This window comes from Apodemus sylvaticus, chromosome 22, assembly GCF_947179515.1.
Source record: "Apodemus sylvaticus chromosome 22, mApoSyl1.1, whole genome shotgun sequence".
Lineage (NCBI taxonomy): Eukaryota > Metazoa > Chordata > Mammalia > Rodentia > Muridae > Apodemus > Apodemus sylvaticus.
The window spans coordinates 15,574,453-15,598,595 of NC_067493.1; the positions used below are offsets into that span (position 1 = coordinate 15,574,453).

General features: G+C 48.6%; 1 protein-coding gene across 1 annotated transcript in view; it reads right to left on the reverse strand.

Annotated features, from left to right (window-relative positions):
• Window positions 1–438: 438 nt before the first annotated feature.
• Window positions 439–24,143, reverse strand: part of LOC127673084 (WD repeat-containing protein 49-like) — a 49,984-nt gene continuing 26,279 nt past the window's right edge. The window contains exons 10-18 of the mRNA XM_052168638.1: window positions 23,026–23,191; window positions 17,989–18,084; window positions 16,746–16,804; window positions 16,233–16,374; window positions 15,275–15,314; window positions 14,056–14,144; window positions 11,684–11,874; window positions 4,666–4,766; window positions 439–613 (exon numbers count right to left, since the gene is read on the reverse strand). Of these exons, the coding sequence (XP_052024598.1) occupies window positions 439–613; window positions 4,666–4,766; window positions 11,684–11,874; window positions 14,056–14,144; window positions 15,275–15,314; window positions 16,233–16,374; window positions 16,746–16,804; window positions 17,989–18,084; window positions 23,026–23,191 (1,059 nt within the window). The remainder of the gene's footprint in view (window positions 614–4,665; window positions 4,767–11,683; window positions 11,875–14,055; window positions 14,145–15,274; window positions 15,315–16,232; window positions 16,375–16,745; window positions 16,805–17,988; window positions 18,085–23,025; window positions 23,192–24,143) is intronic.

Genomic DNA, 24,143 nt, shown 5'->3' on the forward strand with positions numbered 1-24,143 from the left:
GTGTCTATTCCGAGGGTTCTGTTAGGAATTGACGAGAAACTCCATCTGTCTAAAAGCAGGCCTCCCTGGCAAAAAGCACACTGGCCAAGCATCTTCTCTGTTAACAGCAGCCTCCCTGCTGTTCCTGTCCTCAGCCTACCCCGGCAGATGCCCCAAGTGGTAGATGCCCGTTGGAGGAGCTGTTTGGGGGCCACTGCGGCCACCTGCTCTGGGTCCCTCCACCCAGTGAGACACTGACAATTCAGAAAGAACACTCTGAATCCGGTTTGTTCTCTGAAATTTCAGCTCTAATTGCTTCAGGATGAGCCCACGTGGGCTGAGAGCATTTCTCATCTTGTTCTTCTCTGTGCCTCAGGGGGCCAAGCCTTAATCTCAGCCAGAGCTTTCCATTACACAGGAAAGAACTGGCCAAGCAAGGAGGTCAAGGTCCTTGGCTTCTCATTTCTGGCTGTGGAAACTAACCGGGAACAAGTCAGAGCCGGTAACAGACAGATCTGGCTTCTCCCGGAGAGCGGACACACCGGCCAGCTCATGACACCGGAGGGTCTGGTAAATGCTGGGCCATTTGAGCTCTGGCATCTTCCAGCAGGGCTTTCCTCGTGCTGACGATTGTCTGTGGGGGAGGGCAGGGTGGGGGACAAGTATGAGCATCTTTGGGTGTCTGAAGGCCAGCAACCACAAGAGCCTCCCCACTGAGTGCCCCAGCATGCCTTCCGAATATACGTCTGTGCAACCCCTTTCCTTGGACTGTCTCACCAATTCATTCCTTCTGGTCACTTCTAGGTACCTTGGAGAGCCAACTGCTCTCACCTGTTACAATTCGTTTCTTGTTCCAATGGCTTCCACAACCCAACACCACTTTGGTTACACTGAACTACTTAAAGCCAGAACGGCCCCTCCTCTTCTCTCTTCCCCAAGGACTTTGTTCTTTCATATTCTTACCTCTGCACTTTTTTAATTTTTAAAAATATTTTTAATCTCACATGTATGGATATTTTGCTTGCATGTGTGTCTGTGCACCGTGTGTGTGTGTGTGTGTGTGTGTGTGTGTGTGTGTGTGTGCAGTACCTGGGAAGACCAGCAGACCCCGTGGAGTTTGATTACAGATGGTTTTGAGTTGCCATGTGGGTGCTGGGAACTGAACCTGGGTCCTCCAACAGTGCCACAAGTGCTCTTAACCAGAGTCACCTTTTTGGTCCCCCCCCCCCCCACTCCCAAAACCTCATTTATTTTTAATTGTGGTATTAAATACACTGTACACGTTACCTGAACCAAATACATATTTCGCACATTCACACTGCTGTGCCACCACCATCATAGTTCATTTCCAGAACTTTTAGTTTTCTGAGGCAGGGTCTCACACTGCCCAAGGCTGACCTCTGACCTTTTAGACTCTGAGGGTGACCTTGAACTCCGGATTTTCCTGCCTCCGCCTCCCAAGTGCCAGGACTACACCTCCATTCCACCATGGTCAGCTTCTAAACTCTTCCACCTCACCGAACTGAAAGTATACGGCCTTAAGCAGCATCCCTTCATTTTCTTCTCCTCAGCCCCTAACGGCAGCCATCTTACTTTGACTCGGTGAGTCTGATTGCGTTGGGTACCTCGTGCCTTGGAATCAGGCAGTATTTGTCATTTTGCCACTATTATCTCAGGCGTCAGCACTGAATACCGTCTCTCCAAACACTCTCCCATCATCCCCTGCACCAATGTTCCCATGATGCCTCATGCTCCTCCCATCATGCAAAAGCTGCGTAATGAAGCAATGGAGGCTGGCAACCTGTCTTAACTTTTTCAGGACAGACTCCTCTCTGTTTGTGGGTGTGTAGCCACAGAGTACACCCCAACACATATTGTGACGCGGGATGATTTTCAACAAGAGCTGGAATGCTCCGGGGGAATGAGGGGTACTTAACCCTGCTTCCCACAACACGGTTTGTCTCTGGAGCTCTGCCGCCATCTTGGTCCCTTGTTCTCTGGCCTGGCCTGCATTCTCTACCAACAGCTATTCTGCTTCTCCCGTTACTCTGTGCACATCCTTGCGGGCTCACCTACCTCCCTGGTACCATTTCTCTGGAAAGGATTCCGGTGCCTCGCCTCACCCTGCTGAGCCAGGGAAGCAACATCTCCCAGACACCTTCCCATCATTTTGTTTAAACGTTAAAGGGACCCCAGGCAACAAGCTCCTCAGCGAGTTGCCCCTGCGCCAACCCTGGGGCGGCACCCTGCAGGCGTGTGGATGCTTGATTTGCAAGTATCTGCCACTCGCCCAAGGCATCCCTGTGTTTAAAGCAGGTACAGTCTGTGTTTTCTTTTTATGGTCACAGCAATGCCCAAGGCTTGGTCTCAGAGGATTGCAGCAGGAAAGCTAAAGAACAGCTAGGCCCTCTCTGTGATTTAACTTCAGGCTAGCAGCATGGCCTCCCTGAGCCTCAGTTTCCTTTTCTGTAGCGATCCGCAGTGGGGTGTCTCCCGTGATATACCGAAAACTGAATCTCCTGCCTAAATGTCCTCGGGTGGGAGATCCACACGTGGGCCTCATTGTCACCGTGGAGAAAGGGGCGGTTGTAGATTGATCTTCCCTACCAGGGATCTCTCTGGCTTTCTACGTATAGCCAAGTACACAAGGAAAACATGATTTGATTTCCAGAGAATCTGTTACATACAGAATCACTGCAGTAGATGCTTTCTAAAAGGACCGGGTGGTCTGAGCGACTCCATCAATCTCCTTCCTGCAAATGCTCATCAACCCCGCGGATGCCCCCCTCCTCCCCCCCGACAGCAACGGTAGCCTTCTACCCAACCAGGAGAGGTAGGCGCTTAGCCAGAGCCAGCTGTGTGTGTTTGCACACCTGCCCATGCCTCTTGGACACTTGATTGTGACTACAAATTTATCTGAACAAAGCGAAAATTACACCAGTTGTGAGGATAATGAGAAAAACTAAGAAGCCTTTGCTAGGGCGGAAGGCTCCGCTGGCGGATGATAGAGAACTGGGGATAAAGGATGGTTTGGGGGAAATTCTAGAAATTGGGAAGAATGCTGCGCTGCCACGCCTTGCAGAGGTCTGCTTCACTTTTGTAAAGGCAGAAATCAAAGTTCATTTATGGCGCATTGAGTGTCCAAAGACGGGGGAATGGATGTGCAGTCTTCACGCTGCAAATCGTAATGGCCTGATAGGATGTGGGCATCATATCTAATGCTTCCTGCCTTAAAAGGCATGCATTTTAAAATATACCCAACAACCACCAGGGTGGATGGGCTGGGACCCACCCAGCAGGCCCACTGCCCCCTCTGTCCTCCCCCCAGGGCCTCTCCTTCACGGCCTGCTCATTTTTCCTGTGGTAAGCAAACACAGAGTCAGACCCAATGCTAAATTTAGAGCTAACTCCCTTCCATTGTTAACACCGTTTGGACCTTCTCCCGCCTCTTGTCCTGCATCAGTGTCAGAGAGGAAACTGGAAGCAAAGAGGACCTGTGGAGGTTTACAAAGTACAGGGCTCGGATGGGTGGAGGTGGTCCACACCTTTAATATGCTAGCACTTGAGAGGCAGGGGCAGGAGGATCTCTTGTGAGTTTGAGGCCAGCCTGGTCTTCAGAGTGAGATCCAGGACAGCCAACTACCTGTCTTGAAAAACGGAAACAAAACACAAAACCAGGGCTCAGTCTGCAGCTGCTGGCCACCTTGCTAACCCAATTGGCAGGTGGAGATGCTACTGGTGTTGGACAGGGAAGGGGCCTCCCGTTTCCAGTCTCCAACTCACATCCCATCTGCCATCTTACTGAATCCCATGCCTTCTTGGGACATCTTCAAGTATACAGACAGGAAGTTGAAATGATTCATACTCGTGTTTGCTAAATTCCAAGTCTATGTTGTTTTCCCATAAATTACCTACTTAACCCAGATGAACTTTGGATTTATGGCTTCCAGACACCTTCTGGCATGAGGCGTCATGGTGGGTGGAAATTTCTGTAGCTGTCTTTACTGTTAGATACTGTGCAGACTGAAATTGTCTGTCTGTCCAGGGAAGGAACCTGGGCTCTTGATGAACACGGTGAGGATAGAGCTACCCCACATCAGGCATTTTAACCTAAATTCTGTGGTGAGGGGAGCATCAGAGACATGGAAGGGGCTGTTTCTTTGGGTCTCTTGGTGACCAAGACCTAGAGAGGAACATCTCAAGGGAACTGGGGGGGGGGGGTGGGGAGGAACACTCTGCTTCTCTAGAACCTCCCATGTCCCAGTGCATAGGGACCTGGAGTGCTTCTGGGGCTTTGAGGTAGCCGTGGGGCCCCAGGCACTCAGGGAGACAGAAGGGCTATATAGGGCACCTGTGTGAGAGACAATGAGGCCACACTCACTGCCTCCTAGAAACACCGGCTACAGAGCTGTTGGCAAAGACAACAGACGGGCCTTGGTCATGGGTGGTAGCCTGATAAAATTCTGAGGGGGTTAAATCACGTAGGTAAGATGCTCGGTGGGTGACACTTGAGTAATTACCTCAGTTATGCTCACAGGCTGGGGGCTCCTGTGAGTATATAGTTTATTTGAGACAAATAGCACATGTAGGAAACAGAGGCCTTGCAGACCTCAGCCTGATGCATTCTTTGGGGTGGGGCTGAGGGAGAGGGTGGTTCCTTTGACCCGCGGGATTGTCCAGACTGACCTGCCATGGTAAACCGCAGCAGCCCGACAGCTTTTATCTGCTTTCACCTCTGCTTCAACAACGGTGCCTTCTGGGGAGGGAGGGCTATGGCTCTTTTCAGTCTGGAGGAAGAAGACAGAGATATGAGTGCAGAAGCCAATGACCACTTTGGTAACAGGGACCAAGAGCCAACGGCGGGGGACACCACGTGCCTTTTCCCTGTTACAACAAGACTCAGGCTGGCTGAACTGACCGGAGGATAGAGCTTCCCATGGAGCCTTTGTGCCGCATCCCAGGACCAGCTGGTCTGTGGCGTTTTCCTGTGAGTTCTTCTTAGCACCTAGTCAGCTCACTTGGACTACAGTTGTATGAAATCTCTTGGCCCTCTTGGAAGAGGCGCTATCAACCTCCAGAGTCCAAGGAACACAGTAATTTTTTCGTGACCAGAAAATTCAAGACAAGCGCATAGTCTTTAAGGTTGGAAAGAAACTTCTAGATTGCCTAAGACTGTGGGAGATCACATGACTAACAAACTGGAGCTCAGGTTCCACTCACAAACAACAATGAAATACTGTCTTGTGCACTTTAACGGTTTGGATCTGCCGAGGAGGTGCTGGTGCATGCCTGTAATCCCAGCACTCTGGGAGGCAGAGGCAGGCGGATTTCTGAGTTCGAGGCCAGCCTGGTCTACAGAGTTTAGTTCCAGGACAGGCTATACAAAGAAACCCTGTCTCGAAAAAACCAAATCCAAAAAACCAAAACCAAACAAACAAACAAAACAAACAAACAAAAAACCCTAAAAAAAGTATGGATCTCTGGTCCAAATATGCTGCGTAAGGGCTTGGAGTTTTGTTCTCCGTCTGTTTTAACTTAGAAGCAACTTTGTAGTGTTTTGAATGAGATGTCCCCATAGTCTTGTTTCTATTTTGGTTTCTGTGGCTGCAATGAAATACCATGACCAACACAAACTGGGGATGAAAGGGTTTATTTGGCTTAGATTTCCATATCAAAACAAGGGAAGTCAGGCTAGGAACTCAACCAGGGCAGGAACCTGGAGGCTGGACCTGACGCAGAGGCCTGGGAGGGATGCTGCTTACTGGCTTGCTCCATAGGGCTTGCCCAGCCTGCTTTCTTGTAGACCCAGAACCACTAACACCAGGGGTGGCATCACTCCTCAACCAATCACTAATTAGGAAAATGCCTTACAGTCAGAACTTATGAGGACATTTTCTCAATTGAAGTTCACTCCTTTCAGATGTCTTTAGCTTGTATCAAGTTGACATAAAGCTATCCAGGACAATCGACCCCTTGTCAGCTTGACATACAAGCATATTCATAGCCATAATCTTTCCTTTCTTGTTCATTCCCAGGATCATACATTAACATCAACATCACAACATAAAAAATTTTTTTACAATCTTTAAAAGTCCCTCAGTCTTCCCCAGCCACAAAACCTTCGACCTACAGTTTGTCCTGCCTGAAAGATGTGCTGGTGTAAAGGTGGTGGCATAGAACTTGTGGGAGTGGCCAGACAATAACCGGTCCAACTTGAGATGAATGTCTCAAGAGGGGGCCTGTGCCTGGCACTGTCTGGAAGGCCAGGAACCAGAGGCTGGATAACCTAGGGTAAGATAGAATCAAACAAGGCTGACAATTTAAAGAGAAGCCAATGAACTCATTTCTAATGATACTCTGCTATACTCACAGACTGGAGCCTAGCATAATTGTCATCAAAGAGTCTTCATCCAGCAACTGATGGGAGCAGATGCAGAGACGCACAGCCAGACATTAGGCAGAGCTGGGGTGGGGACAGGGGGTCCCTGCAGAAGAGAGGAGGAAGGATTGTCTGAACCAGAGTGGTTAAGGACACCACAAGAAAACCCACTGAACCAGCTAACCAGGTTCACAGGCTGACCTGACAAGAAGCCTGTATGGATCTGACATAGGCTCTTTTTTTGCATATCTGCTGTATTTATGTACCATGATGTTCTTGTGGTATTACTAATAATGGGGGGGGGACTGTCTCCGACTCTTTTCATGCTTTTGGGACTCTTTTTACTCCTACTGGATTGTCTTGTCCAGTCTTAATATAAAGGTGTGGGGAAAACTCTGCTAATTAAGGTTGAAGTCCACCATGACTGGATAACCTCTGAGCTCAGTGCAACCTGAAGACTCCCTTCATTGGCAGGGTTTCCCCTTCTCTGACCTTGTCTGGGGAGTTCCAAACCCCAAATGCCCATCTCTACTTGAGGACTATCACAAAGCCTCAGTTAGGTTATAGGATCAACTTCCTTTTTCAGCTAGCACCTGAGATTCTTGAAATGCTTCCCCATGCTAATGAAGCATTTCAGTACCCTTAAGCCTTCAGTCAGTGACCTTTGCCCCATCTGACTGCTTCTACCCACCATCCCCCAGAACTTGGTCTTTCAACTGTGAGTGCCTGCAAAATCAAAAATAAACAAAATACTTTCTTCCTTCAAGAAGGAAGAGCCAGTCGCTATCAAATAAAAGCAAAACCAATCTCCAACAGTATAAAAAGCTCAATATCTAACATCTGGAGCTCACGCCCAATCCTCTGGCCTCCTCCAAAGGCTTGAGTTGCTCCTCTAGCTCAGCCCTTCTGCACACACATGAAATGGGGATTTCTGGTTTTGCTGGAGACTCAATGGTGTCATGTGAGATTCTTCATGGAGCTATCTTGTGAGAGGAAGTTTTGTTGAAGCAGACACCTGAGAGAATGTTTTGCTAAGAACAGACATTTAGTATTTTTCTGGAAGATGTCTGGTGTGAGAGTATGTGATGTTTTGCTGGTTTGCTTGAGAGGACACGAGATGTTTGGAAAGAGTATAACCCAACAGACAGTGGACAACACTCGGGCATTGGTTTGCCTTGCTGGCCTTTGCTGACAACACAGTGGCTTTGGTTTGCCTTGTTTTCTTCACTGATCTTTGCTTGTGACTTTGTAGAAAGAAGCACACCAAAGAATTTCTGGTGGATGCTCCAGCTGCTTCTTGTCACTTTGACCAACTCATGACCATCAGTGGGGCCTCATGGTTTCTTCTGGATTGATCTACTGCTGCTTATTTGTGTTTGGTGTTTTGCTAGTGGAGTGGATTGCAAGCAAAGAAGACTGGAATGGCCCCAATGTGGAGAGCTCTTGGGGCCACTTCCAGACATTTGGCAGGAATTTGACATAGGGCCAGGGCAAGGAAGTAGACTCAGGATCTTGATCATCTTGATAAGTCCCTGAATACCACAGGACTTTATTTATTGCCTTGTTTGTTCCTTGACCTAGAACTGACCTTTGCCTGCACCTAGAGTGATATAAAAGCAGCCTGGAGAGAAGCAAAGCCGAGTCAGCCTCAGACTGGCTGCAGTCATCTTATAAACGTTGTCTAATTGTCTTTTTCTTCTCAATCCTCCCTCCTCCCTCCTGACCCTGGTGACTGGCTGAATTGGCTTGGTCACCCCAAGGAACCACTTCTAAACAGGTCCACATCCTTCTTGTCCGATTAACCATTTTCCGCCCCTACCTTTGGTCAACTGGGCTTTAAGAGGGGTTGAAGTGTCTAAGATCTCTTATGAAAGTAGGTTTTGACAAATCTAAGCCCACACACACAGTTTGTCTTCTAGGCTCAAGCCAGTTCCCCTCCACACCTGCTGCTATTGGTTGTGGTCATCCCATTGTACTGGCATCTCCAAAACTGCTGGAGTCCCTTGCTGAAACTGGGCTGCACTTTCAACAACAGCCTCTCCTGGGCTCTCGTCACAGACTCCAGCCCTGCCACCGACTGCCAAGCCTAGGCCGCTTTCCTTCATGCTTTCAAAATCAGCACCACCTAAGTGATCTTACACTGCCAAGTTTGGCTGCCAGCATGAGGTATACAAACTTTGTTGCTTCTGAGCACAGCTTCTGTGTGCTGACCCTGAGGAAACAACACTTTCCAGAAAATTTCCCCTCAAGAACGCTGGCCTCCTCCTCTTTCTTCTTCCTCTTCTTCTTCCTCTTCTTCCTCTTCCTCCTCCTCCTCTTCCTTCCTCTTCTTCCTTCCTCCTCCTTCCTCTTCTTCTTCCTCTTCTTCCTCTTCCTCCTCCTCCCTCTTCTTCTTCTTCCTCTTCTTCCTCCTCCTTCCTCTTCTTCCTCCTCTTCCTCCTCCTCCTCTTCCTCCTCCTCTTCTTCCTCCTCCTTTCTCTTCCTCTTCTTCCTCCTCCTCCTTCTTCTTTTTCTTCTTTTCTTTTCTTTTTTTTCTTTTGTTTTTTTTTGGGTTTTTTTGGATTTGTTTTTTTGGAGATAGGGTTTCTCTGTGTAGCCCTGGCTGTCCTGGAATTCACTCTTGTAGACCAGGCTGGCCTCGAACTCAAAAATCCGCCTGCCTCTGCCTCCCAGAGTGCTGGGATTACAGGTATGCGCCACCACCGCCCAACTTGGACTCTTCTTAATCACAGCTGATTCTTCAGTCCTAGCTAAACCGGAACCACAGATCCTCAACGCAAAATAGCAAATGGCCCTGACAGAATCTTTAAACTTTCCTCTGAAACAAATCAGGCCTCCATCGTCTTCACTGATCTCAACATTCTGAGCTTCCAATACTCAATGGCTTTTTGAGCCCAAATTTCCAAAGTGCTATTACAATTTCCCAAACACAGTCAGGTCTGTCACAGCAATACCTACTCCTGGTACCCAGTTGTCTTAGGTAGGGTTTCTATTGCTGTGTTGAAACACAGTGACCAAAAGGCACGTTGGAGAAGGAAGGGTTTTTTTGACTTACTTACATATCACTGTTCATCACCAAAGGAAGTTAGGAACTCAAACAGGGCAGGATCCTGGAGGTGGGAGCTGATGCAGAAGCCATGAAGGGATGCTGCTTACTGGTTTGCTCTTCATGGTTTGGCCAGCTCTTATAGAACCCAGGACCACCAGCCCAGGAATGGCACACTACCAAGAGGCTGGGCCCTCCCCCATGAATCACTAATTAAGAAAATACCCTACAGGCTTGCCTTATAGTTGGATCTCATGGAGACATTTTCCATGTTCTCAGTTGACGTTCCTTTTTTTCAGGTGATGCTTGCTTGTGTCAAGTTGACATAAAACTAGCCAGGACAGCCAGGCAGTGGTGGTGCAGGCCTTTAATCCCAGCACTTGGGAGGCAGAGGCAGGCGGATTTCTGAGTTCAAGGCCAGCCTGGTCTACAGAGTGAGTTCCAGGACAGCCAGGGCTACACAGAGAAACCCTGTCTCGAAAAAACAAAAAACAAAAAACAAAAACAAAACAACAACAACAACAAAAAACTAGCCAGGACAATCTCCCATTGGTGGTGCTGTTTGGGAGTCTTAGGAGCTGTGGCCTTCTTGAAAGAAGGGCGTCACTGGAGGTGGGCTTTGAGTGTATAAAGACTGGTGACATTTCTAGTGCACTCTCTTGGCCTGGGGCTTGCAGGGTGCCACCCCATTTCCATTGCTCTCTCTCTGAGTGAGTCTTTAGCTGTGATCTCTCAGCTTCTGCTCCGGGTGTTGTCACATCATTGGCAGCCATAGCTCCCTGGCATGAGGGACCCTCATCTTATACAAAATCAAAGTCACTCAGGAAGACTTAGTTCACTCACCCTTGGAGAGCAAGCAGCACACTATGAACTAATTATGGCAACCTGATTTTGTTGCGCTGAGCATCCTGCTGCCTTCATCCTTCTTCCTGCCTCACTTTTCGCGTTTCTTTCTTTGTCTCCTCTTCCTCCCACTGTGCCCCCGGAACTCTTCCCACCCCTCTCCCTCCCCTTAAACCTGAATTTTGATTTCTCCCTAGATCTCTCTCAGAACTAAGAACTGGCTGGGGCCTTATCATTCCCCCCCCACACCCCCCTTTCTCCTTTCTCCCTTCCCACTTCCACCTGAGCTTTAGTTTGCTAAATTGCGGGGTCTATCGGAATTAATGAATACGTTAGAGCTTTCCATATTGAATGTTAGCTGAAACGACTGCGTTTCTAAATCAGCCGGCAGTGCGTGCCACGTTCTGAGTCTCCCCCAGACCGCAGCCGTGTGTCTATCATTCAATAACCTTGAGAACATGACTGCCGAGGAGCTTCAGGTGAGGCAGAAGCTGCTCCTGGCACGTGCCTGCCTGGATCCTTTGTCTCTGTTTTGAACACCTCTGGGGCTCTAAGCTGGAGTCAGTAGTGAGGTTATACTGGGAGATCTGTATTCTGTGAGGCTGCCAAGAATAAAACCGAAGACATGATTCTGCTGGCAGAGCAGGTATCCTGCTTTGAGTTGTGACATAGCTGGCAAGCAATAGCTCACGAAATGACCTTCTTTTCAATTTATTAAAGGGCAAGCATTTCTTGGAAATGCATATATTTCATGGGAGCTTTAAATCAAGGTTGCATCTCCCAGGGCCCTCTCCAAATCTCTTGCTCTGACATTGATTCTCGTGGAGTTGGGCATTAAGCCGATCATAGCTACCTCTCAGTTATTAGGTGCCTTTTTGTTTTGTTTTGTTGGCGTTTTTTTGTTTTTTTTTTTTTGTTGTTGTTGTTTTTTTTGTTTTTTTTGAGACAGGGTTTCTCTGTATAGCCCTGGCTGGCCTGGAACTCATTCTGTAGACCAGGCTGGCCTGGAACTCAGAAATCTGCCTGCCTCTGCTTCCCAAGTGCTGGGATTAAAGGCATGCACCACCACACCACCACTGCCTGGCATTACATGCTTTTAAATGCATCTCACAATAGGAAGTATGTGCTGAATGTGCAGGGTCTGCCCGTCTCAGACTGACACTAGGGTGGAGCATGCTGCTGTGTTGCCATGGAAATCTGCCTTTCTGTAGGCAGAAGGAGAAAAGGACCCCAGATCCTGTCCTTTATCTCGCAGATGGATCACATGACCTGCCTGTCCAATCAGTGCCAAAGCCCAGGAGGGAGGAGACACGCTCTCCTTGTCTGGTTGCGGTGGCTCCTCAGATCAAGCTTTGACTTTCTTAGCCTATGCATGTATCCTGCTGATCAGCAGAGAACCCACAAAGGAAACACAAGTGTTTGGTTCGGACACCAACCTCACACAGGACCTTCTCTGTCATGGGGTCCTCCTCCTGCCGTCCTCCCGAGCGTCCAGCCGGAACATCTGTTTCCAGTAGCAGGTGGGTGGGCATGCTCCAAGGGTCTGTCAGAATCTCAAATGGGACTCTTGGGTGACCCCAGGAGTCAGGAGTGAAAACATCCCAGGGGTGATTCTGCCCAAAGGTCCCTGGAGGAATAAAGGTAAATGAATAAGTATCACGTAGATCACATCGGGAAATGGTGACCTGCTTTCTGACCAGAGTGACGCGTACTGCTAACATGGGCAGACCTCCTTAGACTGGGAAGGCTACCTCAGTCGAGCTATTCCCTGGTAGCTTTTTTTTTTAATTAATTAATTTATTTATTTTATGTGAGTACACTGTAGCTGTCTTCAGACACACCAGAAGAGGGCATCGGATCCCATTACAGATGGTTGTGAGCCACCATGTGGTTGCTGGGAATTGAACTCAGGACTTCTGAAAAAGCAGTTCCCCCACCCCCTCCACCCCCCATAGCTTTATAGGAAGCAATTATAGGACAAGTAACCCTTGAAAGAGAATCCTAGAAAGCCTCCTACCATGTAGGTACAGGCTACTCAATAATGTACTAAGAACTTGAAAGACAAATTCAACCAGACACAGATCTATTTCAAGAAACTCAAGCTAGAGGTCAAAGCGTCCTACTCAGACAGGCCATACAGTCTTTCTGTTGTTATAAATATTAGATAATCCTGACTCGGGGGTTTCTACCTGCCTTAGAGTGGTTATGTTCCTGGATGAAAGACACACACGCAACCTTGATATTTTAATATGCTTTAAGCGGTACAGTAGCTGGGCAGCTGCCTACCCTCCACGCTGTGAGAATCTGCCTCCTGTCCACGCTATTACGTACTGGGTCCCATCTTGGCTGCTCATAGCTCTAATTGGCCAGCCCACATGGCGGTTTTTATGGATCAGCTAACCATGGCGGCTCTCTGTTCTCTTCTGAGCGTTCTTCTATCCCATGGCGGTGTCTTCTCCTTCCCTAGCTGTCTAATTTCGTATTATATTACTCTAAACCCCTTTTTTTCTTTTCAGCCCCTTCCCTTTACCTAAGAAGGAAAGGATAAAGAAGAGGAAAGACAGAAATCTCCGAGTCTAAGCTTTCTAATCTCTTCTTGTCCAAAACTACAATATTTGCAGATTATCCCTTAAAATGACAGCACATCTATAATTCATAAAATAACCAAAACTAGACAACCCAACTTAAGGGACTGGGACGATGATTTTCTATGAGTGCTTCCTGCTGAACTGGGCTGAAGAATTTCATTTCTAATTTTTTTTAAAATACGTGTAGAACCCCCACACTGGATTATTTAATATTTATTACAACATATTGTGCCCAATGTGGGTCACCATCTTTCTAAGTAGTGGATTAGGCTATTTTTCTTTTCTTTCTTTTTTTTTTTTTTTTGAGACAGGGTCTCTCTGTGTAGTCCTGGCTGTCCTGGAACTCACTCTGTAGACCAGGCTGCCCTCAAACTCAGAAATCTGCCTGCCTCTGCCTCCTAGAGTGCTGGGATTAAAGGCGTGTGCCACCGCTGCCTGGCAGAATTAGGCTACTCTTGTCGCTATGATACATACATGCCAGGTCTTTGCCCACCATGTAGCTGAAAGTCTCTGTCTGAATATGATCATTATAAAAAAGTTCCTTCCTGAAGTGACAACTGATTTCAATGAGTTCAAATGTCTTTGTTTTTTTTTTTTTCTAGTTTTGGATACAAGAAGCTGATTTTATGTTAATAGACCAAATCATAGCTACCTAAAATGTGTATGTTCAAGCCTAAACCCTCACTTCCCCAAAAGACTACATTTGGGGAAAGTAATGTAGGGGAAGACTACCTGGTGAGGTAATCAGCTTTAAATAAGGTCATAAGACTTAATGCTATTATGCCAGGCGGTGGTGGCACACGCCTTTAATCCCAGCACTTGGGGAGGCAGAGGCAGGCAGATTTCTGAGTTTGAGGCCAGCCTGGTCTACAGAGTGAGTTCCAGGCCAGCCAGAGCTATACAGAGAAACCCTGTCTTGAAAAAAACCAAAAAAAAAAAAAAAAAAAAAAAAAAAAGACTTAAAGACTTAATGCTATTAGTGTTCCTGTTTTAAGAGACCACTTGAGAGAACTACCTCCTTCACGTGTAGATCCAGAGGCCAGTGCTCTGAAAGCCAAGCAAACTCCTCCTCAGGCCATGTGGGGACTGCCATCCTGGAGCCAAAGTCTGGAACTCAGAAGAAATAACTTTTCATTAAGCTACTCGGTCTATGCCACTCTGTTACAGCGGCCTGGACATCCTGGCTCCTGGGCCCTGAACTGAGCAGAGGCAGGCCTTACCTATGAATGCCCCGTCCCAGCTCCACAGGCGCACAGTGCAGTCAAGGGAAGATGACAGCAAGACGCTGTCCTCCTCTATCAGCTGCAGACTAGCAAGAGAAAAGGGGGAAGGAGATTCGACAAAACTGCTCTGTGAGAAAGGGACATCGGATCCAAATGAAAGGAAGAGAGAAGCCAGACTCATTCCTAAACTCTTTTTCCTTCACCTCCCTCTCACACTGTGCTCCTTCCAGAATCCCAGGCCCACCCCCAGGGTATCAAGTGGGATGGATGGGAACCAAGTTACAGGTGATCAGCCTGGGTGGAAGAGCAAGCGGTCAGAAAAAATGAACTGGTGAAAACCATATCCTCCCCCATCTCCCGCACTTCCCCCACCCACCCCCGCATCTCAACACTCACTCCTTTCAGGCCTCATGTGAATCCAGACCAACTGAGCTCATAAATGTGCAGAGGAACACCAGGCCAATGTGTGTTCATAATTGTTATTAATAACTCCGTTAGTTCTTATTATGACCCAGCCAGCACCCCCTCTGTACTCCTCAATAATCAAGGCAGAGTCCTCTCAATGTATTTAATTAACCTCAGCACAATTACTGGATGATTACCACTGAGCTGTTTTTCTTCACCAAACTGGGTATTTCTCGGCTGTACTGCCCAAGTCGCTCACTGTTTGAGTCTCAGCGGACTGTGCCTGTCCTCAGGGAGCACTTCTGTCGGCCAGCCACAAGCTCCTGGCCCATCCCATCTAAAAAGACCTCTTGATCTCTCATTTTCTTCTCCCCTCTCTCTCCAGGCCGGCAGCGTGGTTCCTACCCGTGACTCCCCCCCCATCCAAGTAACCAAAGCTCTGCCTACCTCTCTTCTCCCCAGTAATTAGTTGTAGGTCATTTTTATTTACCCAGTCAGAGAATAAGATGAGCAAAGTTTACGGAGTAATTTGCCTTGCGTGAGAATCTACAGCAGGATCCGGTTGCAACTGGATCTAAATACTGGGGCCAGTATTTAGCCTTTGAATACACAGCAGCACCAGCCCAGCCCCCAACACCTCCCCCTTTCTACTCCACACCCTCCTGTTTCATCTGGAGCAGAATGGAAAAGCGGTTTTCCTCCCTCAGCCCTCTCACAGGGATTTTGAAAGGACTGATGTGACCCCAAAACTCAAAACAGTTGCTTTCCTTCTTGTATAGATTACTGAACCCTTCAAAAGGATGGCACTCACGATGTCACCACGCTGACGTGAGCTCTCCAGGACGTCACGGCTAAGTGAAAAGAGAGAAAGGAGTCCAGTAAGGTCGCGTGCCCAGTGGTGGTGGTGGTGTTCTTCCTGCTTTAGTTCCCTAAGTGAGCACCAAGCACCTACTATGTGCAAGACCCTCGGCTTCCCCATGCCAGTTCTGAAAGTGTATGAAACAGGACCAATGTAACATGCTTACACGACGACTTCCCTCAGTGGTTTTATTTGATGTGTCTGTGTACACAGCGTGCTGGCATGTTTGCGAGTGCGTGGGACAGGCGTGCAGATGTAAAGAGCAGAGGTTGGTGGCGTCTGTGTTGCTTCCTTTGCTCTTCACTTAATTTACTGAGGCGGGGTCTCTAGCTGAACTTGGCGTTCACTGATGACTCTAATCTAGCTAGCCAGCTTGCCTGGGGTGGGGGCGGGGCGTGTTCATCATGGCCACCAATCATCTCTTAGGAGACACAGGACGTGTGTGTGTGTGTGTGTGTGTGTGTGTGTGTGTGTGTGTGTGTGTGTGTGTTGCACCTGGTTTTTTTTATGAGTGCTAGAAGTACAACCTCCAGTCCTTATGTAGTCTCTCTCTCTGATAAATAACCTGTTGTTGCACAGTCTTGCAAGTGAATCTCTGTGCACCTTCGTCACTTCCTTCGCCAAATCACTACAAGTAGAAATGCCACTTGCATCATTCGACACAGGTTGTCAATGTGCCCCTCAATCGCCAGCAAGCGATCAACTCCCCTTTGGTGCTGACAGATGCCCCGCTCCTGCATCTTTGCTGACATCAAACGTTTTCAGGAGACTTAAGTTTCTGAGATTCTACTTTCCAAGAGCTTTAAGAGTAATCCCTTTACCTGGGACAATTTAATTTTCCCATAAGAACATCTCACAGGATCTAAAGCAATCTTATCTAGGGTTTAACAAGAAGAAATTCATTGCGTACCTTTGGGGGCCCGCAGCTCTGTTCCCCGGAGGCCATACTCCTGGACGTCGTAGACATGGATAAAGCCGTGCTGGTCCGCCAGATAGACAAGAGTGTCTCCTGTTGTCACCACGATGCTGCTCACCTGGGCTTTTTCTCTGGACTGAGAAATATCAAAGGCAAAGATCATAAGAAGGTAACTCTGGTGGCGGCGCGTGCCTTCAGTCCTAGTACTCGTGAAGCAGATGTAGGTCGGTCTTGGGTTCGAGGCCAGCCTGGTCTACAGAGCGAGTTCCAGGACAGCCAGGGCTACACAGAGAAATCCTGTCTCAAAAAACAAAACAAAGCAAAACAAACAAACAAAAACAACAACTCAACCTCAGCCACTTAGAAATGTCAGGAAGATATCAAAGCAAAGAATCGAACCCGGCAGAGCGTCCTGGTGCCTAGGCTAGGGTCAGACAGCAAACAAGCAATAGCAACAGTAAAGCAAACCCACAGCCAGAAGGTTGCCTGATTGTTCCCCCAACTTACCGGGGTGAAGTCTGCAATGAGGCCACACCCACTAAAGAGCCTCCAGAAACGGACAGAACCTGGGTAAGAGGGAGATGGTAAGGAGTGGGCGGAGCCCAGCCACCCAATGTGCAGGGTGGACCTACTCCTGTGGTTTTGACCATGGTGACTTGGTGGGTTCTCCTCCACTATCGAGAGTGACCTTGGGAGAGGAGGGTGCCAACTGTACAACATGTGCCATGCTGAGAATTAATGTCTTCCAGTTATGTGCGCGCGCGCGCGTGTGTGTGTGTGTGCCCGGCCTAGTGGCCTCAATTCTTGTCTGTGGTTTACATGTGGGTTCACCAGCAAGCCTTTGTGAAGTGGGGAACCCCAAGCAGATCTTGGGAGAGCCGCAGAACCCTGCTCTTCTTTGGGGGACGGGGTGTAAAACAGAATGAGAATAGGTCCCCAAGGAGTCAGAGACAGCTGAGCTCCCCAGCCCCTGACGGCACCTGATGGCAAGAGACCTGCAGCATGGGGCTGAGACAAGGAGGAGGTGACCCCATTCCCCCCATTCTCCCCCCCCCCCCCCCGTGACAAACAACCAAATACCCTGGGGATATATATATATATATATATATATATTTTTTTTTTTCAGCCTTGCCAGCTACCACTGCCTTTGTGATTTTACTAAAACTCCTAGACCATCCGGGGGCTGGATTTGGGCCCATTTGTTATAGTCGAAGCTTGGAGGTCACATTCCTGGTTAGTGTCAGCTAGATTGTTAATGGCCCCTGCTAAGCCCTCACTTCCTTCTCCAGAGGAGTTCCCAGCTCTGACCACCGACCTCAGCATCCTGCCAGCTCTTCACTATGTGACCCTTTGACCTTTCTCCTTTGGTTCCTCTGTGAGGCTACCTGTGGCTGCCTACGTCATTTCCCTTGACTTGGGCTTTTCTGTTAGGCCCAGCTTAATAGTGTCACTGTGGGCCTCACCGTCTCTTTGGGATACCTGAGGTCAATCTCCCCTGAAGGTGGCCTGGGGCCCAGCAGGCTGTAGGAGCAGCACGGCTGAGAGACATGATTTGGAGGAAGATGGGCTGACATCCTGGTTACATGCCCACCCTCCTGTAGGCTGCAGTTGGAGCGGATTGGGGTAGCCTGGGATCTATAAGGCTGGCTATGAAATGGCAGAGATAGATTTTGCCACTTGGGGTCGGGTGGGGGCTTTCTCACCTAACCAGAGTCTGAGATGACCCTATCCCAGAAGTAAGAGGCCTCACCTCCAGGACCATTGCTGATGAGGGAAGCAGATGCAGAATCCAACGTCGTCAGCCGTGTCTTTAGAAAGGCAAGCTGGGAGACACTTCTATCTGGCCCTATAATAGAAGGCAGGCCTGCCAGCTTATTTTCACCATCTCCCAGTCTGGACCCATCCCATCACAGCGCCCTGTCTCTGTCTCCCTGCCTCTCTGTCTCTTTCTCGGTCGCCCCACCTCTGCGCATGCTCATGCGTGCTTCTCTCGTTGTCCCCGCCTCCTGCCGCAGGTGCACACGTGTGCGCCTCTGTCCTTCTTTTTCTCACCTGCTCACTCTCCCTCTCTTTCTCCAACACACATTCAGCTCTCTCACAGACATGTAGCTGCCCCAGCAGCATTTGGAAAGCCAACAGAGAAAAGTGGTCTCCTTGACTACGAACCCAGCCAGGGATAGAAGGATGAAGGCTCCAGCAGCCTATGGGCACTCTGAACCCCGCCCCCAACCCTGGGATCTGGAGAGAGACAAGGAACTGGGATGTGGCCTGAGCTACAGAGAGAGGCTGAGAGATCTCAGAAACCCAGGGAGCAGAAACAAACCGCCAAGCCGTGCGGTCAGCGTGGGCATTATAGCCAGGAAGCGCAGATGCTTCCCCCAAAGTGCTCCTGGCTGAGCAAGTTTTATTTAACCTTTAATTAAGCACACACCTTCACCCATGCAGAGGGAGGCTGCTGCAGGAAGGGGAGATTCACATTTAAGCAAGTGGGAAGATTTGTTCCAGACCTATCTTGCTTATTTTTCATTTACATCCAAGCATGTCTTTGACTCTTTATGCCACCCACCCCCAGGATTCGTTAGCCAATATTGGTTCAAGAGGGCAAATGGAGCAGAGATGACGGACTGGGGGTGGGTGGGATGTCTGGGGTGGGGTGGGGTGGGATGTCAGGGGTGGGGTGTTCAGAAGCCCTGTGAGTGTGCATGGCAGTGACAACAGACTTGGACAAGCTTCGGGGAGACACATCAACTTTACTTGGGGTGATTCAAGGGTTATATAGTTTGGGGGAAGGGGGTAGGAACTTCCAGGGTGTGTAAAGTTCATTGGTTGAAGGTTAAAGTATTGAGATACCTCTTTAGATGGGAAGGCATGTTGGGAGTCTCTGGAGCTAGGTGAAAGGGCTCTTATCTGGAGAACGTCGAATCTATAATCTTAACCAAGGCTATGTGACAATCTGAAGGTAGAGGTATGTGGGGGGGGATGGGGGATGGGGGACTGTTCGATCTCCCAAAGTCAGAGGAGGAGAAGCCCAATCGGTAAAAGAAGTCTGCCATTTAGCACAGAGCTCAGAAGGCAACCCAGACAATGGTAGACTTTGACCTTAATTAGCAGGGCAACCCTGGTCTTATAGATAACTTATCCATATGGATAACACACTTATCTTATGGATAAGGCCACAAGTCAAGCATAAGACCCAAACTAAGCTAACGAAAACTCCCAAGCAACCGACCAAATGCTGCTGGTGTGTTCCGGAGGGGACAGAGCCAGGGGTGGTATCACACACAGGCTGCGTTTGCACTGACTCTCGGGAGATGGCCTAGGCAGAGAAGACACTGTAGAGGAGGCAGCTATCAAACCAGGACTCGATGGACACTGGCAATTCCCAAATAAATCAGCCCAGCTCTACATCCCTAAGTTCCCTCATTTGCCAGTGTGTGGGACTCTATCCCTAATCCCCTGGTGCCTCTTAGTAAATGAAACTCAAGAGCCATAAAGAATATTGTGGGATGGGAACCTGGGCAAAGCACAATCCTTCCTTGACCCTCCCTGAGCCAGCCTGGGTGGGGGCTTCAGAGAGGAAGTGGGCAGCTACATATAAATGAATGCTTACACCCCGATATTCAACATAAGAGTATTAGGAAGTGGGTGGGTCTTTGAGAGGTCATAAATGTGACCTCTCTGTCTGTCTGCTGATGTTTATCGCAGGGATGGCTACAGAGGCACAATGGTGTGCCAGCCTCTTTCTTACCCATGTGGGGTTCAGGAGTGCACCCCCTTACAAGACCTCAGCTATGACCATCTATCAAGTAGAGATGACCTTCTTCTTCACAGTGGAGACCAGATGGGACTCCTATATAACCTCGCTGTGAAGGCTGAAGGGATTGACGACCCCAAAGCGCCTCTCTGAAAGTTGCTCAGCCCACGGCAGCTGTTAAGGACCTGTTTAATTCTTGTGTCAGGTTCCTGTTGATGTAAGCAGGCAGACACCATAGCTCTCAGGGTCAGTGTAAGCAGTCGACTGGGGGCTGATTGCTCTCCTATATAAACTTCCTCTGTCTCAGATGGGTCGACTTTCTTAAACTTTGGCCGGGTTGGCATCCCCTGGATTCTCTCACAATCAAAGTCTTTTAGATGCGGAATTAACATGCCCTTTAGGCTGAAGAATGGAGCTGATAGTGAGTCAGCAGACTAAAGACTTCACTCCATCCCGTTTTGCAAGCCCTTCCCCCCCCCCCCAAACAAGAGAATTGTGTTCTCCGTGGGAGATAACACCCTCTTTACCACACCCAGGTGAAAAAGGCCACTGGGCTTCACTGTGACTGTCAAGAATCAGCCAGGCTGCTCTTTCAAGGAAAGGTATGCACACCTCTGTGCACTTTTGTGTGTGTGCATGGGAGACGCCAAGTGCATGTGTGTGTGTGTGTGTGTCCGCGCGCGCGTGCGCGTGTGCCTGTACGTGTACCTGTGTCTGAAAATTCTGCCTTATGGAAGTGTTACTGTGGTGATGACTGGATTTGTATTTCTTTTTTTTCTTTTTCTTTTTTTTTTTTTCCTGTATAGTCCTGTCTGTCCTGGAGCTCATTCTGTAGACCAGGCTGGCCTCAAACTCAGAAATCCGCCTGCCTCTGCCTCCCAGAGTGCTGGGATTACAGGCGTGTGCCACCACTGCCCTGCAGGATTTGTATTTCTTTAACAAAAGGGATTCTCAAAAAGAGACTGCTTACCATCTTCAGTAAGGAGCTGTAATGTTTCTGCAATCAAACTGGGTTTTGCATCAGAATTGCTTCCTGAAGCCTCACATCCTAAGCCCTTGACTTTAATTTCATTTTAATGGCAAAGAAACTAAACTTCCAGGAATGCACCCAATGCCATCTCTTTCCTCCCAAAAGATTAAAAACAACAAACAAAGAAACAGTTCGCTATTCTCAGAGGTAGCTTCGGAGAATACTATTTTTTTAAACAAGAGGAGAAATGGGGATCAGAAGCTGACAGGAAAGGAAACCCTGAAGTATTTTCTGACTAAATGATTGAGAGTTTTTGTGTTTTGTTTTTAAACGCCTAAAGCAAGGGATCTAATCTTCTCTCTCCTCTCCTGGTTTGCTAAGGATTTGTGGCTTGGGCCTCAGGAGATGAAAGACCTTACTAATTCAATGCCCAAACAACCTATGTTCTGTATTAGCTCCTTTCCTGTGGCTCCAAAGCAGACAGCTGCTGCTTGGGAAGCATGGGCTTGGCCTGTCCAGGTGAGTGGGGGAAGGGAGGAAGCCTGTTTGGCAACAGGCTATAGCCAGTTTCCCAGCCCTGCGTTTCTGGCAGTAAAACCTGAAGACATTTCAACTTGGGCCTTGTTCGCCGTGCACGGTCTACTTAGCACTGGACGAGGCATGGGGCTGGGCACCCAATTATTGTTTTGATGACAAAAAAAAAAGGAATGAAACCATGATCGTTAGCAGAGAGGACCCTGAAGAAATGAAGCCAGTTGTGGGGGTGAAGTTTTGCAATTGACTACTCAAGTAGTGAGGATGGATTGAGGTTGTGTAAGACCCCCAAAAACCCAGGGCTCCCCAGCACTCCACACCTCGGAAGGCAACACCGAAATCACTCTCGAGAAACGGTCTCGATGCAATAACATGAGGATTTCTTTTATTCCAGAATTCTGGATTCCAGAGCCGTACACCGCGCAGGAGTAGAGGACTGTGGACCCTGAGTGCCGAATTGCGACAGCTTTTATAAGTTTACAACAAAGCCCTCGAATCACAAACCAATCATTTCTTAGCATGGAGAGCCCGTGAAATGTGAACCAATCAATTTGTACCACTCCATAGTTTTTAGGCCAATCAGTTTAAATTATCGGAGCCCGAGCTTAGTGGACCAATTAGTTTCCTATTTTCTTGGAGTCTATAGCTGTGTGAACTCCTGGATAGGTAATGGCGTAAGCAGTTTAAAGAAGCAAGATAAGCTTAGCTCATTTCCTTACCGGGCCAGGATCACCTATTCAAGAACCTTTTGCCTAGCTCTGAACAAAGGGTGGGCTCTGGAATGTGAAGTGTTTGGGGCTCCTTAGAAGGCTGGAGTTAGGCTGTATTTTCTATTCTTTCGGTTGGAGATCTGTGGATCACCAGAGGAGGTGGAGGATGGGGTACAGAGAACTTCCAATCGGATGAGACATTGAGGGGTTGCTGGGGGAGAAGGCTTAGGAGCTGGGTGTAAGATGTGTGTGGCAAGTGGATGGTGATAGAGAGAAAAAGTGGGAGAGTTAAGGGGTTCCAGCATAGCCGGGGGTCTCAGTGGGAACATCCTTCAGATTGGGAGCATAATGACCTCAAAGATACTGAGAAACGGGCTGGTGAGATTGCTCAGCGGTTAAGAGCAATGACTGCTCTTCTGAAGGTCCTGAGTTCAAATCCCAGCAACCACACGGCGGCTCACAACCATCTGTAATGAGATCTGATGCCCTCTTCTGGTATGTCTGAAGATAGCTACAGTGTACTTAGATATAATAAATAAATAAATCTTAAAAAACAAAAAAGATACTGAGATAGACTTCTGGGAATAGATGCCCAGACATGGGGGATGGACCATGGGGGATGGGCTTTTGGGTGAGCTCTTGCCCAGCCTAGGGGGCAGGGGGCAGGGACAAGGACAGACATAACACATGGCAGAGACTGGAAGGAGGGAACAACAGACAAGACACAAGGCCAGTCCCTCCCAAACAGGTCATGGTCCAGAATGGAGACTCCTATAACACATTCTGTGTACAGAGGTTGTGAACCTGCCCCTTACCTACCTTCTCTATGGTCCTGGCCATCGATGGGCCTGGGGGTGTTCAGCTTGCAGTACATGTGGCCTGAGATGACATTCCAAACTATTATCTCTCCATCGTAACTGGACGTGGCCAGAAGAAAAGGTGGGCACTGAACCACACAGAGAATGTCCTCCTTGTGTCCCTGGTTCTAAGAAAGAAAGACAGAGCTGAGAAACCAGAGCCCAAGTCTGTGGGTCACGGGCCACCAGAGGACGTGGAGGCTGGGGACGGTCTGAGAACTTCCAGTTGGATGAGACATTGAGGGGGTGCTGCCTGGGCTGAGCTGGGGGAGAAGGCTTGGCGGTGGGTGGAAGATACACGTAGGGATGCACATTAAGGGATGATCCCAAATTAGGATAAGTCCCAAATTTGGGGATAATTTGATCCCTAAGAGCAGATGCAGAGGGGTTCTCTGGGACCTCTACCTCTTCATCTGAGAACCTCTCTGTATGGCGATTTCTGTGTTGCAACATTCCCTGTTTGGTTATCACCTCTCGAGGCTAGCTTTCTAAGGGAACCATTATGTCCTTCCTCGCTTTGCCATCCTGCCAGCAAGCAGGTTACTAATAAGCTTTTCTCGCTCATGCCACATGTAGGCAGCAGGGACCTAAGCTACGGTCTAAGGAGGTGTCTGGAGAAAGAATGTCTATGTATTGTATGGCTGCATCGCCTGTCAATTAAAAAGCCTATGGCCTATGGAAGGAAATGGAAGGTGGAACATCCGGAAACCAAAGGAATTCTGGGAGAGAGCCAGACCAGGGAAGATCCAGAGAGGTAGACACTTGGTACCCGGGTACAGATAACCAGCCACACGGCATAATGGAGATTAAAATAATTGGGTTGTGTTAGTTACGATCCAATCAGAGTAGAGCCAAGGAATCTAGAAGTTTATTTTGAATGAAGCTCGTATTTGAGAGAAAGAACCGAGCCTAGCCTCGACCGGTTCCCACCAGCCAGAAACCCGCATAGGCGAGTAGAGTGAACCCACTCGCCCTCCACTGAGGCACAACTGTGGATGGGAATTGAAGCTATGCACTCCTCTCAAAAGGAGGCGCTTTGCCCAGGTGCCTCTGCTGGAGACAAGAACCCGATGATGTGTG